The sequence below is a fragment of the Hakea prostrata genome, chromosome 2 (assembly GCF_041222555.1).
Source record: "Hakea prostrata isolate BN-2017 chromosome 2, UWA_Hpros_2, whole genome shotgun sequence".
Taxonomy (NCBI): Eukaryota; Viridiplantae; Streptophyta; class Magnoliopsida; order Proteales; family Proteaceae; genus Hakea; species Hakea prostrata.
This window is the reverse complement of record NC_142601.1, coordinates 62752523-62767769: the sequence shown is the minus strand read 5'-3', so window position 1 is coordinate 62767769 and position 15247 is coordinate 62752523. Positions and strand designations below refer to the sequence as shown.

The 15247-nt window shown below is 38.0% G+C and overlaps 1 protein-coding gene across 6 annotated transcripts; it reads left to right on the top strand.

Annotated features, from left to right (window-relative positions):
- Positions 1 to 5071: 5071 nt before the first annotated feature.
- LOC149025547 (transcription factor GTE4-like) lies at positions 5072 to 15181 on the top strand. Of its 6 annotated transcripts, none has more exons than XR_016171747.1 (6): positions 5072 to 7007; positions 7086 to 7131; positions 7226 to 7339; positions 7468 to 7539; positions 9080 to 9318; positions 14849 to 15181. XR_016171747.1 is itself a non-coding variant. In XM_089145758.1 (5 exons), the coding sequence occupies exons 1-4, from the start codon at positions 5382 to 5384 to the stop codon at positions 7527 to 7529; spliced, it is 1848 nt and encodes a 615-aa protein (XP_089001884.1). In that variant the 5' UTR covers positions 5072 to 5381; the 3' UTR covers positions 7530 to 7539; positions 14849 to 15181. The 6 variants fall into 6 exon arrangements, 4 of the variants coding, with proteins under 4 accessions (XP_089001884.1, XP_089001881.1, XP_089001883.1 ...); XR_016171745.1 differs by having other exon boundaries at positions 14716 to 15181; XM_089145758.1 differs by lacking the exon at positions 9080 to 9318.
- Positions 15182 to 15247: the final 66 nt, after the last annotated feature.

Below are 15247 nucleotides of genomic sequence, written 5' to 3'. Positions count from 1 at the left end.
TTTTTAGCTAAGGATAGTTTAGGAATTTAGAAAAATATTTAACGTTACAAGTTAAATTTAACCGACAAAGTTAACAGAAGGGAGGTGTTTGATATATTTGCTAGGTAAAAAGGGAGGTAAGTGATATTATCAACTAATAATGAATGTAAGTGCTTTTTGTCCAGCTAAGAAAGGAGGTAAGTGATATTTATCCTATTAATATTTAATTTTTAATTTGATATTATTTTTTTTTTATTTGTTTTTCAATTTGATACAATCAATTTTAAGAAGTTCTTACCTTCATTAGGTTTTTATTTATTTACTATCTAATTTAGCATTATCACATTTTGAAAAGTTCCTAATCTTAGCGGGGAAAAAAAATTTAGGTATTCTTTTTTCGGAATTCAAAATAATAAGAATACAACTCTAAAATCGGTACTTGATATGGTTTTTTTTTTCCCTTTCTAAATGAAGATAGTATTATTTTGACTTCTTAATTTTAGAAGGACAAAAAAGATATTAAACATTCAGATGTAATGATCTCTTGCAATTATTAGAATTGATGGAGACAACAGTAATTTCATAAATAGCAAGGTCATTTTAGTAATTAATGTATAATATAGAGAGACAATAGTAATTATTCCATTGCAAGATACTTTAAACCTTAGTCACGTTTATACTTTAAGGTTGCCAGTTATAAAATCTCTACAAATATACCACAATCCGGTTTAGATAGTTAGGTTTAGTGCCCTGTTCCAACTATCAAAATAATAGAATTTAATTAGAGAGAAGAAGAGGTGCAACAGTGTTAATTCCATGGTACCATATGTTGGCGATATATCATCATGTCTATTGAACCTAACACTACACATGACTTTGACATGATATTTGCCAAATGTCAGCGATATGGCGATATATCATCATGTCTATTGAACCTAACACTACACATGACTTTGACATGATATTTGCCAAATGTCAGCGATATTTTACTAACGGCCAAAAATCGGGTGATTTTGTAAATTTATAAAATATGAAATCCTCACATGTAAACATAAAATATTGTATTTACATCTATACCCCTAATATTTGATTTAACACCGTTGGATTGTCTCTTGCAAATGTGGCAAAATCTTGAACGTTAGGTGCAGGCTCCAGCTGCTGTAGCAAATTAAAATCCCATTGAAAACCTCAACCCTTTGAGGATAAAACAAATAAAAACTCCAAGAAAATTGTCAATGATGGGTTAGTAAATCGGTTAAAGGCCCAACCTCCCTAGGGGAGGTATTGGGTTTGCACCCATTCGGCGGCATTAATTATATACAAGCTCCCTTGAGGATGTAATCATGGTGTGAGTAAGTTGGCCCTGATGAACCTCATATCCAAAAAAAAGGAGAAAAAAAAAATTCAATAAAATTTTGTTATTCTTGAAATTTCGTTGCATAGATGATCCAATCACATGTCTAAGGTATCCATTTTTTATTTTTATTTATTATTATTATTACTAATATTATTTTTAAGGGTATGAAAAGCTATCCATCTATTCAACTTTCAAATATAACTAAAGATGTGTGACATATCTACCAAACTTGATAGTTGGACCATATATATATAGATATATATATAGATATATTTTTTGGGTAAAATGATATTTAATTAGAAGAAGGGCAAGAAAATGCCAAGACATCCTGATTACAAGCTTCAAGAAGCCAAGGAGTGAAAATAGACCATACAGTTCGACTTGCCACGAACTGGGCCTTCCTAGCTAGGGAATCGGCTACTAAGTTAGCCCACCTAGATATATATCGAACCGACCACTATAGTTCGAGATCAAGAAAGTGTCTAATATCCTCCACCACACGTTTGGCATCCGAATCAGTGGGAAGAAACGGATCCTCAACATGGTGAATAAGATAACTCGAGTCACATTCAAATATTAGATTCTTTAAACCTTCCTCTATAGCCCAAATAACAGCATCACGCAGGGCGAGTGCTTCACCAGTGACGATGGAGGCAACCGACTGAAAAGAGCAAGGGACAGAGGTTGCATACAAGCAAGATCTGTTGGAATCCCTAAGAAGAAAACCCCCTTTAAATCTAGAGATTTATGAGTATGGGGTGAAATCCAGAGATTTCATGAAATCTATAGATTCATCTTTTTACACTAAAAACGTGAATATGTAGATTTATGGGTATGGGGTGAAATCCAGAGGTTTCATCCCTACTATAAAAACACTAAACATTTGTGTATTCACAAAAATCACAAATGAATCAACATATTTCATTCCACATATTCGGTTAACCAAACAGTTATTTTTATAAATTATGACTCCATAGTCCATAGATTTGAAATCTATAAATTTGAAGTCTCTAGATATTTGAAATCCTCAGATTAATGTAACCAAACAGGCCTTTAGTTCATGAATACTCAAAGATGGAGCGAGAATTTAATATTGAGATAGGCTAAACAATGATTACAAAATAGTCTACCACTAACATTTAAGTATAAAAAAACAATAAAAAAAAAATACCGAATATTAATTTCATACAAAAACATTAACTAATTTAAGAGTCACAAAACATAATGACCTTGATACTCATTGTCTCCATCGTTACAATTTTCTCCAATAGAGGCTGTCAAATTTTAATATTTCACACATGAAATGAGGACCCGAGGGATTTCTCTAGGAAAATAAAAAAAAAAAAAAAAAAAACAAAAAAATCAGAGACGAAGCTCGATTTATGTGAATACCTATGAACATGTTTAAATAATTGTAACCGACATAGAACTAAACTTTTATTTGGTTTCTTTTGCAACAAACAATCCAATTTGTGATCATATAGTATCATTTAGTATCACAAATGATTTTTTAATATAAAATATAAATCAAATATAAATTATAAATTCAAATTATAACAGACAGAATCTAAGAACTAACAAGCGAATTTAGGAAGAAAAAAAAAATTTCAAAAACCAAAGAATAAATAAAGTCATTTGAAAAGTATTAAAAGGATAAAGAGATGGATGTTGTTGATTCCAAAATAAAAGTAAAACTGTAGATATTCAAATACACATTTGTGGCTCCATTCAAGGGGACCACTCTCACTTATAGCCAGAAATTTTTGGATAAATTTTTTCTCTCTCTTGTTTATTAATATAAAACTGATGAAAGATTAGATGATTAAAAGAGAGATTAGACCATAAAAAAGAGATATGAGATATGAGAAGTTGAGCTTAAAAAGAATTAAAAGTGATTTAGAAATCTTCCATTACCCTACCAAAATCCAAACCCACACTTTTTAGTAGCATATTATGAGACTCATATCTCCCTAATGGCCAATTAAAAGAAGCCCAAATATTTGGTCATATCTTTTCTTAACTCATCAATCTCGAAAGCTCTTTGAAGCCCATTATTCTGTTTACATATTCACTGCAATTCACCTTCTAAATAACCCCTCAAAACAGTATTTGAAGTGAAGCCACTCATAGTGGGAGCAATCTTTTGATTCTATTGTTTTTAGATCTGTTCTATGAATGTTAATAAAGTGGTTGACTCATTATTATCGTTGACATTTTCTGTTGAGCTTTCGAGTTTAATTGTCACCAACTAGCTCTTTATTTTTTTGAAATTTAGATGTCAATGCTTGTAATAGTTAAATTTTGCATGAATTTGCCTTTAACTAAAAACAAATAATAAAAAAAAACAAAAAAGTTGAAGCGACCCCATTAAAGATAGATGCTTACCTTCTTTAGTATTATAGTTCCTAAATATTTGACAAAGAGAATCTATTTTCCTACAGAAGGTTTTAGGAAACATTGCAAACTGCATATGATAAAATTGGGAGTGACTGAAGCCTAGATTGTAGAAATACAACCCTCTCACCAAAGGACAATGATTCGGGTGAGTTTCCACCCTACTAGTTTAGCTTTGAATTTATTTAAACATGTTCCAAACATTTAGTTATGGCATGGGAGGTAGCCAAGTGGGCTCCTAGATACATAGCATTAGGTTTCATCTCTTTGATACCTAGAATACCCACAAGTTTGGCTTGGTCATTAGCCTTAACATTCCTACTAAGAAGAGCCTCGCTCTTCTCAAAGCTAACGACCTATCCGATAAAATTACCAAATAATTCTAAAATCAAATTCACTATAAGTACATCATTCACATCAACTTGACAAAATAAGAAAGTATCATCACCCAAAAAAAAGAAGGGAAAATCTTTCGAGCACACCTAGCAATTCTAATCTCTCTAAAAGCAAGTAATTTGGACAGAATTTTCATAATCAGCAAGAAAAGATAAGGGCCCCGTACAAAGCGTGGCCCTCCGGGAGGCGGGCCCGGCAATATAAACTCCGGGCCGCCCCCGAGATAAGGGCCCAGGAGTAGCCTTGCCTAATACTGGCTTTTGACATTACATCAAATATCCCATGAAGTTCTACTGTACATGATTTTTTTTTTGGGTGGCCCATATTGTATGTGATTGATAAACTCTGAAACACAATGTTGATGGTATTGTAGGTTCACATAGTTGTGAATAATCTAATGCTCCTAACACCTTTAACTTTTAAGACCCAAATTCATATAATGCTTTGCCCTTTGAATACCCCATGGTGAAGTGTGCACATTGATGAGAAACCATCATAGAGAAGTGATGCCATTTGTTCCTCACCAACTGCTCTCCAATTTCCATTTCCATTTATTTTTTTATTCTTGGTAAGAGAGGTTTAAATTTATTTTGTAATTTATTATTAATTCTTTTATTTTTTTTGGAAAAAAAAAATACTTGTTTAGACTTTGAATACTCAAGGACAAGTGCAAAAGGCCAAGATGAGCAAATGCATGCTTTCTCATAATTACTTGGATATCCTTACATCCTTTAACTGAATTTTGAAAAGGTTTGGCAATCACCTCTGCGCGGCTTCGCTGTTGGTCTTAGTTGGAGACTACTTGGAGGAGAAACAGAGGGGTAAATCTGGAATGGTGACGCAATTGATGTCGATTAATTGACCATAACCCAGTAAAAATTAATTAATTAATAAGCCATCGGAGGGAAAAAGGTCGCTTCACTTCAGTCTGAAATTCCAAAACAGTCCTCGAATGAAACGAACTGCCAAAGTAGAGAAACGCGCGCTAGTAAACCAGTCTTTCTCACCTGCAAGGCTGCAACTGAAATGTATGGTTTCGCTGTCCTCTTTCTTTGCCGTGTTAGGGTTTCTCCTCCCTGAATTCACCGATGACACATCCCATCCTACTTTTCGCCGGCGATTTCACGAAACCCTGATCGAAAGGTGTTATTATTCGCTGGAGAAGGAAGAAAACAAGCGATTTGTTAATTAGGGTTTCATTTCCCTTTCCAGAAGGAACAGTGGATTCTAGGGTTTTGATTCGAAAAACGTATGTATGGCTTCGGGAACTATGGTTGGGGGAGGCGGTGATGGATCTCGAGACAAGCATAGATGGGGTGATGGCAAAGTCTACACCAGAAAGGCTCACAACAAGGGTTCTGACAACGCGTATCAACGGCAAAACTCTCAGACCACGGCTCCTGAGGATGGCAGCTCGTCTAAGCAGCAGCCTCTCACTCGTTTCGACGCCGCTTCTGACGATTCGTCCAGCCTGAACCATCGTGAATCCGTTGCGCCTAATAGTCGTGAACCACCGTCAGGTAATGGCTCCGTCCGCGCGGGTTTCTCCAGGTTGAATAATGGTGTCACGATTAAATTGTCTTCTAGGTCGAAGAAGGAGACGCGAGAGCTGCGGCGGAAGCTTACAACCGAGCTTGATCAGGTTCGGGCTCTGGTGAAGAAGCTTGAAGCCAGGGAAGTGCAGATCACTGGGTTCTCCGGTGGTGGTTACAGTCAGTCTCAGCTGTCCACTAATGATGCTGCCGACAACTGTAGCACGAAGAGGATAAACTCCGAGGTTGGTTCGGTGGGGCATCATGAGTTGAGGCAGACGCACCAGCTTAGTGTTTCGGTGCTGGAGAATAGCCAGGGAGTTAGCGATGTTGTTGAGAAGGAGAAGAGGACTCCAAAGGCGAACCAGTACTATCGGAATTCTGACTTTGTGCTTGGGAAGGAGAAATTCCCACCTCCAGACAGCAACAAGAAATCGAAGACTAACGGTAAGAAACATAGAGATAGGGAATCTGGGTTTCAGGGATTTGGAAGTGACAAATACTCCAGTCAGGTGTTCAAGAGTTGCAGTAATTTACTCAGCAAATTGATGAAGCACAAGCATTCTTGGGTGTTTAATACTCCTGTAGACGTGAAGGGGCTTGGACTCCATGACTACTACACCGTTATCAAACATCCAATGGACTTGGGCACAGTCAAATTCAGGTTGAATAATAACCGGTATATGTCTCCTTGGGAATTTGCAGAGGATGTGAGACTTACATTCCGGAATGCCATGACATATAACCCGAAAGGGCAGGATGTTTATCTTATGGCGGAGCAGCTTTTAAATATATTTGACGATAAGTGGGCAGTTGTAGAGGTTGAATTCAATCTTAACTCGAGGTATGGAGCTGACCATGATGCTGCTCTACCTAACCCTACCTGGAGGAAGGCCCTTCCACCTCCACTGTATCCTGAGATGAGAAGAACTCTTGATAGATCAGAGTCAATGACGCCTGTGGTTGATTCTAGCATGAAACCTTCAAACTTTGGCCATCCGGGTCCAGGTCGGACCCCTGCACCAAAGAAGCCCAAGGCAAAGGACCTCAATAAAAGGGACATGACATATGAGGAGAAGCAAAAACTCAGCACCCACCTTCAGAGTTTGCCTTCGGAAAAACTGGACAACATTGTCCAGATTATTAAGAAGAGAAACTCATCACTGTGCCAGCAAGACGATGAGATTGAAGTGGACATTGATAGTGTTGATACAGAAACTCTATGGGAACTTGATAGGTTTGTTACCAACTACAAGAAGAGTTTGAGCAAGTACAAAAGAAAAGCCGAACTTGCCATTCAAGCAAGAGCTGAGGCAGAGGCGCAGGCAGAACACAATGTACATGAAACGGTACTCCTCTGAACCATAAGTTCTACTTCTGCATAACCAATCGAACTTTTATGTTTCAATATCTTTAAATCATTGCAGAATGCAGCTACAACAATGATTGAAGCACCCGGAGAACCTAAAACTGGTAAATTTTTAAGAGTCATACTAGTTGGGTTCCAATTTTTTGTTCAATGTCTTAGACCCATCAATCACTGGAACTATGTGGCCATTTTTTGCAGACGAGAAGATTGTTTCCTCTTCCCCACCTGTCCGGACAGAAAAGCAAGGTGATAATGCAAGTAGATCAAGTAGCTCAAGCAGCTCTAGCAGTGACTCTGGATCATCTTCGAGTGGTAATAATTACAAAACTGAACTTAATTTGTTGTTAGGATTATTCTGAAACCTATCCAATTGAATATGATGCTGACTGAGATTCTTGTAAATATGATATGTTCCTCTCATTCCAAACTGTTCTTCACAGATTCTGATAGTGACAGTTCCTCAGCATTTGGATCTGATGTGGGCCACTCTCCAAGGACTTGATTCGATTCAGGTAGATATGCCATTTTGGAACGTAATTGATTGTGACATTTGTTTTATTAAATAACTTCTTTGTGAATCGTCCGTTGGAACTCTTGCATTTTTGTTGTTGTTGTCGTCTCTTTTATCTTGATTGGGGACTTTAAAGATTCGGTTTTGTCAATTATTCTTGTTCATGAAGTCTATTTATTCTATTAACAACACACATATATTCTCCCTTAGTCTGTGTGGAGAAGACATTGGGTTTGCTTTCGTGTCTAGTGATGCTGTTGTGCATGTCTCAGTATGGTTGGACGGTGATGCTCATTTTTTGTGCATGGCCCTAGTTAGACAGACTTTATGTTATATATTTGCAACTGTGATGTTGAAAACATTGGTCTATGGAATCTATTTCCTTGTCAGTTGTAGCATATGGTTGGTTCATCTGACATGACTGAGCTAATTAGCCTCTTCAAATGGGTATAACCATAGAAAAAAATTCAAGGGAGACTCAAGTTTTGGCCAGGTGAAAATGGGAAACCTAGGTGGGAAAATAGGAAATTTTGAGGAAACTAGGACTTTTTCGTGCAAGTTTCGACAGGTTTTAAGGAGTATTTTAGGGTGAGACTTTGCATTTAAGCTAATTAGAGTATAATGAACACATTGACTGTATTTTGCTAAAAAAATCAATGTAGATATGTCATTCAATGTACATAACATCAATGTAGAGTTGTCCGAAAAGTACACTATAAACTTAACTACTTAAGCACATAATATTCAATATATAATTTCTAACTTCAAAATAGCTGACAATAAATGGAAAGTACAACTTAGTGCTAAGAGTGGATCTATCCTGTGAGCTGAGTAGTACTATGCCTGTAGCATCCTCTCCTCCATCCAACAAACATAGACATCCCATGGCATTTTATGCCTATGGTTGTCAAGGTAATCAACAACTGTAACTTTATGAGTTTGGTCATCAACATGCTTAAGATAACCAGTTTAAGGGAATACGCAATTTGGATAGGAAAGTCCTAATGGAGGGGGGTATTTGTTGTGGTATTAGGGGAAACATGAAATAAACAAAAAAATTGAAAATTTGGGAAAGATATAAAATTTACAGGAAAAAGTCCCAGGTTTCCACGAAATTTCTCAGGTTTCCACGAAATTTCCCAAGTTTCCACGAAATTTTCCATGTTTCCCACAAAATTTGGGAATTTTTTTTTTCTCATGAACCAGCTGGTCCAGCTGGGTTGAAATAGGTTTCGACAAGTTTTGACCGAAACTGAGGACTTTTTTTCGGTCCTCATGAGTTTCGTTTTGACTTTTCAAAAATTTGTACCATGGGTATAACTGACATGTTGTATTAACATTTGAGTGATAGTTACTAAAAAACCTTGTTAGCTTTAGTGTATTGAAATGCGCTGATGTCCAAGCAGGATATTATGTGAGAATGATGCACTTGGGCATTACGTGAGAATGATGCAGTTCCCCATACCCATAGTCATGGAATCATGTTTCGCATGAAGAAGAAAATTGGCTCTATTAGTTCTAACTGAAAGCAACAATTGCAGGTTTCTATATTCAAAGAAGCTCAAAATGCCTCCTAGGATTGTGATAACAGGGATGCGTAGGAGATATCTTAGCCACATGCCTTACTTGCAAGCAGTATATCATACCAGGCAATGGATAGGTGGGGCCAACTTGTGCTCTTGTGTGTGTTCAAAGGATACAGATTTCTGTACTTCTACTTCTGTCAACCTACAAAAAGGCCTACTAAGTTGCACCCTGTGTTGCAGTAGTATTGCAAAAGGTATTTTTATGAGTTTGCTGATGATCTGTGGGTTCTTTGAAGTGATTTATTACACAATAGTATGCTTTGAGTTGTTATGTGTCAGTCTTTGTGTCCCATCTTAACTTCTCCTAAAGGTGACATCTTCCGGATTGGGGACATCTCCAACTTGGATGGTCTAGTTAGTTGCCATATGAATACTGGATTAAGGACATTTCGGGAACCTCTTCTGTGGAAGGTGATCTCTCTGGAGAAGACAATCTTATTTGCTCAGGGTTTATTTCTTGCATCCCTAAATTATCTATTGCTCTTTACTGTATCAGCCTCAGCCACTGGTTAGTTGAGAGCTCCAACAAAGCTAACTAAGTTGGGCATTAGTTGTCAACTTGTCAGTTAAAACTGAGTAACCTTAAGAGTTTTGGAATGTCTTGGGCTTAGGAATACTGAACTAATGACCAGAACAATAACTGGCAGTGGTTTTAATTAGTTACCCCACTTAGCATTTAAGTACTGCACAGAGATATAAACCTCTATTGGTGGAATGGCTTGGAAGTACATCTAAGCATTGTAGTGGTTTCGGGAGACGGGTGAACACATTCAGATTTCTGAGGTTGGAACTGGTAAAAACACCGTGTCTTGGATGATTTATGGTTCTAGAGTGTCCTCTACAAGTTCTGTTCCTGGAGCAGTTTATATTAGCCCACTAATTAATTTTTGTTACTGGCTACAATTTGGGCATTGCTATGAGAAAGTATGGTCGGCATCTCTTTGAAGGAACTTGAACAACCATGAGTTCCACTGCCTGCTTATGCTTCTATACTTTTTTCCGAAACCTGCAGCAGCTGGGAAAAAGTAAAAGTGCATGTTTTTGTAGATTCAGCATGGAAACTAGCTAGTCAAAGAAGTGTGCTGTGGATGGATGGGAACTTTCAAGACTGAATAAACATATGTTTCCCTCCATGTATTGTATAGGCCCCATGTAAGCCTGATACTGAGGGACATCCTTAGAAGTGTGCGTTATGGCAGGAAGTTTGGTTTTTCTATCAAACAAGAAGTTCTATAGATGTTATGAAAATTATTTAGCTCATTATTTCCTAGAAGGATTTGGACTGGCTTTTGTTGCTATTATTTCTATGTGACCGTGGAAACTTTTGGATCAGGACAAGTGGAAGCTTCAGTGTCCTTCAATGTTTTTGCTCCAGGTGTGGTTCTTGAACTCGATTTTGAAGCCTAATTTGGTCTGCTGAAAGACCAAGTTTGATTGAGATCCCACCAAGGGGAAACTTTTGCAACAGGCGAGGTGGTAGGTTCAGTGTCCTTCAATGTTTTGGCTTGAGGTATGGTTCAACTCGTTTTTGGAGCCTAACCATGTCTGCCAAAAAACTGAGTTTGGTCAAGACCCCACCAAGTGGGTGAGTCAAAGCCAGGTTTCAGTGGAAGAATACAGTTAGAGTATAATACTGAATCTCACCAAGATATCGAGGTATACTTAGATATCTGAGGCATTATACCATCTCGTCTTAGAAACCAAAAATAAAAAAGTAGATATTATGGAGATCTTAGCAGGTTCGCAATCTGTGGCTCCATGTGGAATTCCAACCAAATGGATCTTTCTAGGTTTCCCATGCAGATATGGAGCTGTTGCTTGGAATTCTTGCATCTTTCAGTTGTTGCTTATGTGTGTGGTTTAGGTTAATTTCTTGTTGAAACTGACAGCTAACATTTTTTTGGGTGAATATGTAACAGCTACTATTGTTAGCTATTTGCTGAATGACATCACTGCTTCTGTTTGGCATTGTCATAGATGTGACTGGATTTCATTTTGCTACTTGTGATGTTGGGTCTATGATGTAAATCCAACAGAATATATACTGGAACTAACCATCAGTACGCGGCATTTCTATCAGATCTTTCGTATTTTGGTGTTAACATTTCCTTTTCCATGTATTTTTTTGGATGAATACATAATATATTAAAGACAAGGAACCAAGAATGCAAGGTCTTTAAGAAGAAGACCGAAAGGAAGAACTGAGACCCCAAGTAACAACAATGAGTCTGTTCCTTGGGGTATCATCAACAGGGGGTGGGGAATGGCTAATAGTCTAGAAGAAAAATCAAAATAGATGGCATTCCAAATCCTATCTATTGAGTGGGATTTGGAAGTCCATCTTCTAAGATTGCGCTCCCATCAAAGGTGATTGATAGAGGTGTATAGTTCACTAGCTTACCAATCCGATCGCAAAAGGAGTTACCTGCAAAGTTTATCAAAATCCAAGGCCAATCACGGAAAAATCCAAAGGAACGCCTCGAACGGGGCCAAATGGAAGCTAGGGCTTTTCCCCAGAGCAATCTGGAGAAAGGGCAAGAGAAAAATAGGTGATCCATGTCTTCCAAACCATTCCAACAAAGGATACAACTGGGGTTGACTGGGATATAGCAGCTTGAAAGGAAGGATTGAGTGGGGAGAGCAAGGTTAAGAGCTCTCCAAAGGGTTAGGGAGTGGCGGGGAATGTAGCTTTTGAACCCGACCAGGGGTGGCCAAGGGGGCTTGGGACTATGGGCGTGGAGGAGGTTCCAGGCTGAGGAAGTGGAGAAGATTTTGTTAGGGGAATGCAACCAAACTGTTAGGTCACAAGAGGAACTAGAGATAGGGGGGAGAGACTACCAAATCTGTGTGAGAATGGGGAGGGGGACAGGTGACCCAGAGCCATTCGAGATGAAAGTGGACAGGGGCGCATATTTGGGGATACGGGTGTCATAGACAGTGCGGGGATCAAAATGATTGTAGAGAATTCCCATCAGATGCCACGGGTCTAGCCAAAAGGAGGTGGACGAATCAAAAGCAATGGAGGTGGAAATAGCAGAAATGGCACGGGGCCTTAGCAAAAGAATTTTCCTCTAGTTCCATGAGGGGTTGGAAGGCATAGAAGCAGTCCAGAAGGAATCAGTCCTTAGAAGATAGGAATAGACCCACTTGACCTAAATGGAATTGTGTTTTGAGGCAATTTTCCATATGAGTTTGAGAAGGTAGGCCATGTTAACATCCGTGATTCGGCGGAAGGCCCCCTTCTGCAGTAGGACGGCATAAGGACGACCAACTAATTAGATGGATGAATCGAGAGGATTCCCGCCCTTGCCACAGGTTGGCACAAAACAAGGATTCTATAGCCTAGATTGATGATTTGGGAATGGAGAATATTCCACACCAAAAAAGGTTGGAAGATGGAGAATATTCCTTTTCCATGTTTTGTAAGCTCTTTTTGCAATTAAACGTTGAAGTGATTAATGATATTTTGGTAGTTTGATTTTGATTGCTAAGACATCTTTTAGGCATGTCACTCTCTTATATTTTTGTACTGAAGCAGGGAAAAGGCAGAAAATGGTGTTTTCCAGTTTGTTTCTTAATGTAATAGTTCTTGGGTACATAAAATGTCTCTTCTTGTTTACACATCATTTATTTTCTGATTGCTTGGTCTGTTATGTGTAGTTTTTCTGGTACAATGTCTTTGGTAGAATAATGATATCATATAGCACTGATATAGCCTACTAAAAGGGGGGTCATACAAAATCACGGTTTTAACTAATTGGGGTCGGCTACTTGAATACTTGCTCTACAGGCGGCTTTATTCAAGATCATGCTTGAAACAAGCCTGATGCAGTTTGGCTGCGCCTACACAGCCTCATCTAAGGGTATATCAAGGCCTGAAACTCAGCATGCTTTTCTCACTACTTCTAGGTTTCATGGCTGCCCCTAGTTCATTTAGCTGCTTCAATCTGGATCAAATCAGTCCACTGTACCAATGTTCCCAAAGTCTCAGTTGAAGTGTTGAACGCAGCCGATCTCAAATGGTTTCTTGGATCTTATCATGTATCAGGGGAGCTACCAAATAATTACTAATAGGGTCGCGTTACTTTACCCTTCTTAATTTTGCCTCACGTCCATTTTAACATTTTGACCTCTGCAATGTTTAGTTTATCTGTATGCACTTCTTAAGCTGGTCATATGGTTCAAGATGCAATTACCCACTTCTTCCATTCTATTTTTAATTCTCAGTGAAACATCATCCTCTATATGACTTCTGTTTTTATGTCAAGCCTATCTCATCGTCTTCTATGTCACTACATGCCTCGGCTTCTCTCCAATGTTTTGCCTTGTCAGTGCTACAGCTCTGATGGAGATTCACTTAGAGAAAGGTTTCACTCTCAAGCGGAAAGGCTTTGGTCATTATTTCAACACTAGATTCCTATGGAACTGTTGATCATATTTTTGTACTGCAACCAAGCTGCAGCTAATTGTTATAGTGCCATTGTTATTCTGCATAGGTGTGCATCATGCGGGAGGACTTGTGATGATAATTTTTTCTTTGCGATCATGAGACATCCTAAATCTGAAAGAAATTCTTGGGCTACGGTAGACATTTATGTAGATACTTACCCTTTCTTCTAGGGTGGGTGGAGTTGACACTATACCTTATATTTAAGAGGTGATCTACTACTCATTGAAGCAAATGAACAAAGTAAGCTTTCACAAGTCTCATCTGCCAATCTCTCCTCAATTTGTCAAAAGATCAAACCCCTTCAAGTTTTATTTCCACATAAGTTAGGTTTAAAAGTTTTAACTTCTCAGTCATCTAGCAGGGTGTGTAAATAACTGGGAGTCTGAGACCTTTTTTTCCAAGTAGGCCAAATAAATCTGTTGGGTCCTGTGCAAGCTGCATGTAAAAAAAATCAATGACCTTAGTCCCAACATGTTTGATTTTGTTTTGCCAACACAGCTTCATTAGCTAGTACACTCCTACATTTGATTGTCTATTTCTTCGAACCCCATCCATTTCTGCAGGTTTCTGATTGCTGATTTAACCACCATCACCTTTGAAACTTAATTGTCATATCATTTATCCTAGGGTCAAATGCTTTTGGTCATGAGATTGCTTGCGTGCTTTATGAAAATAAATCCAGTATGGTTGAGGTGATTGTGATTTGTTATTGGAGCACTTGCTTGGGCCATTACTAATGGTAAGTACTTGTCAGATGGGATCTTTTGAGTGGCTTATCCTTCCAAGTTCCTTAAAGAATTTTAAGATTCCAAACCTTTCAGGAGAGCTCAGTGAATCACTTGTAGATATTGGACAATGTTCGTTAGATTGTCATGTGATTTGCTGAGCATGACATTTCCTTTGAGGAATAGTTGTCACTGTTGCATATTTCTATCTTTGCATACTTAATGCTCAGGAGGGTACACATATTCTTCTAGTAATGTAGTTTCTTGTCTGTGCAATATGTAGCCAACTTAAACTAGTGAGATATGTTGTATTCAGCTTCAATGATATGTTGTATTCTATTAGCAACATATGTTTTGTTACCTGGACTTGATGATTCTTGAAACATGTTTTTTTTTGTTTGTTTGTGAGGAAGCAGATCATTCTCAAAGCTTTTTGGCTTCTTCTCGTCTCCCTGGTGCAGTGGAATGTGTTTTGTCTTCAAGTTGCAGAAAGGGTTACCTTTTAACTGGGTTAATTCCTGCTATAACTAGGAACTTTGTTGTTTGCAGCTTCCTCTTTTGCGATTGGTATGATGACGATAGCAGATTGTGATGGTTAGTGAAGATTGGTTTCGTTTGGTTTATGTAGCAAATGTACATTGCTAACTGGTGCTACTAATCTCAGCATCACTCATACTTGTTAGGTTTCACTCAAATGAGAAAACAGTGTAGTTTTTAAGTTTTCAGGATTGGGTCTTCATATGCAGCAGCATCTTCTACGAGAGGTGCAATGTTGATGCAGTTGTTGTTGGACTTGGCAGTGTCTCTGTATATGGTGATGTCTGTAATTGTAATCAATAGACTAATTGCTTCATACTAAATACATTTTTAGGTTAGTGCGAACTTGATTTAATTCTTTAGACTCTTTGATATGGCTCACGTTTGATTCTCCAATACCTTAATAATGAT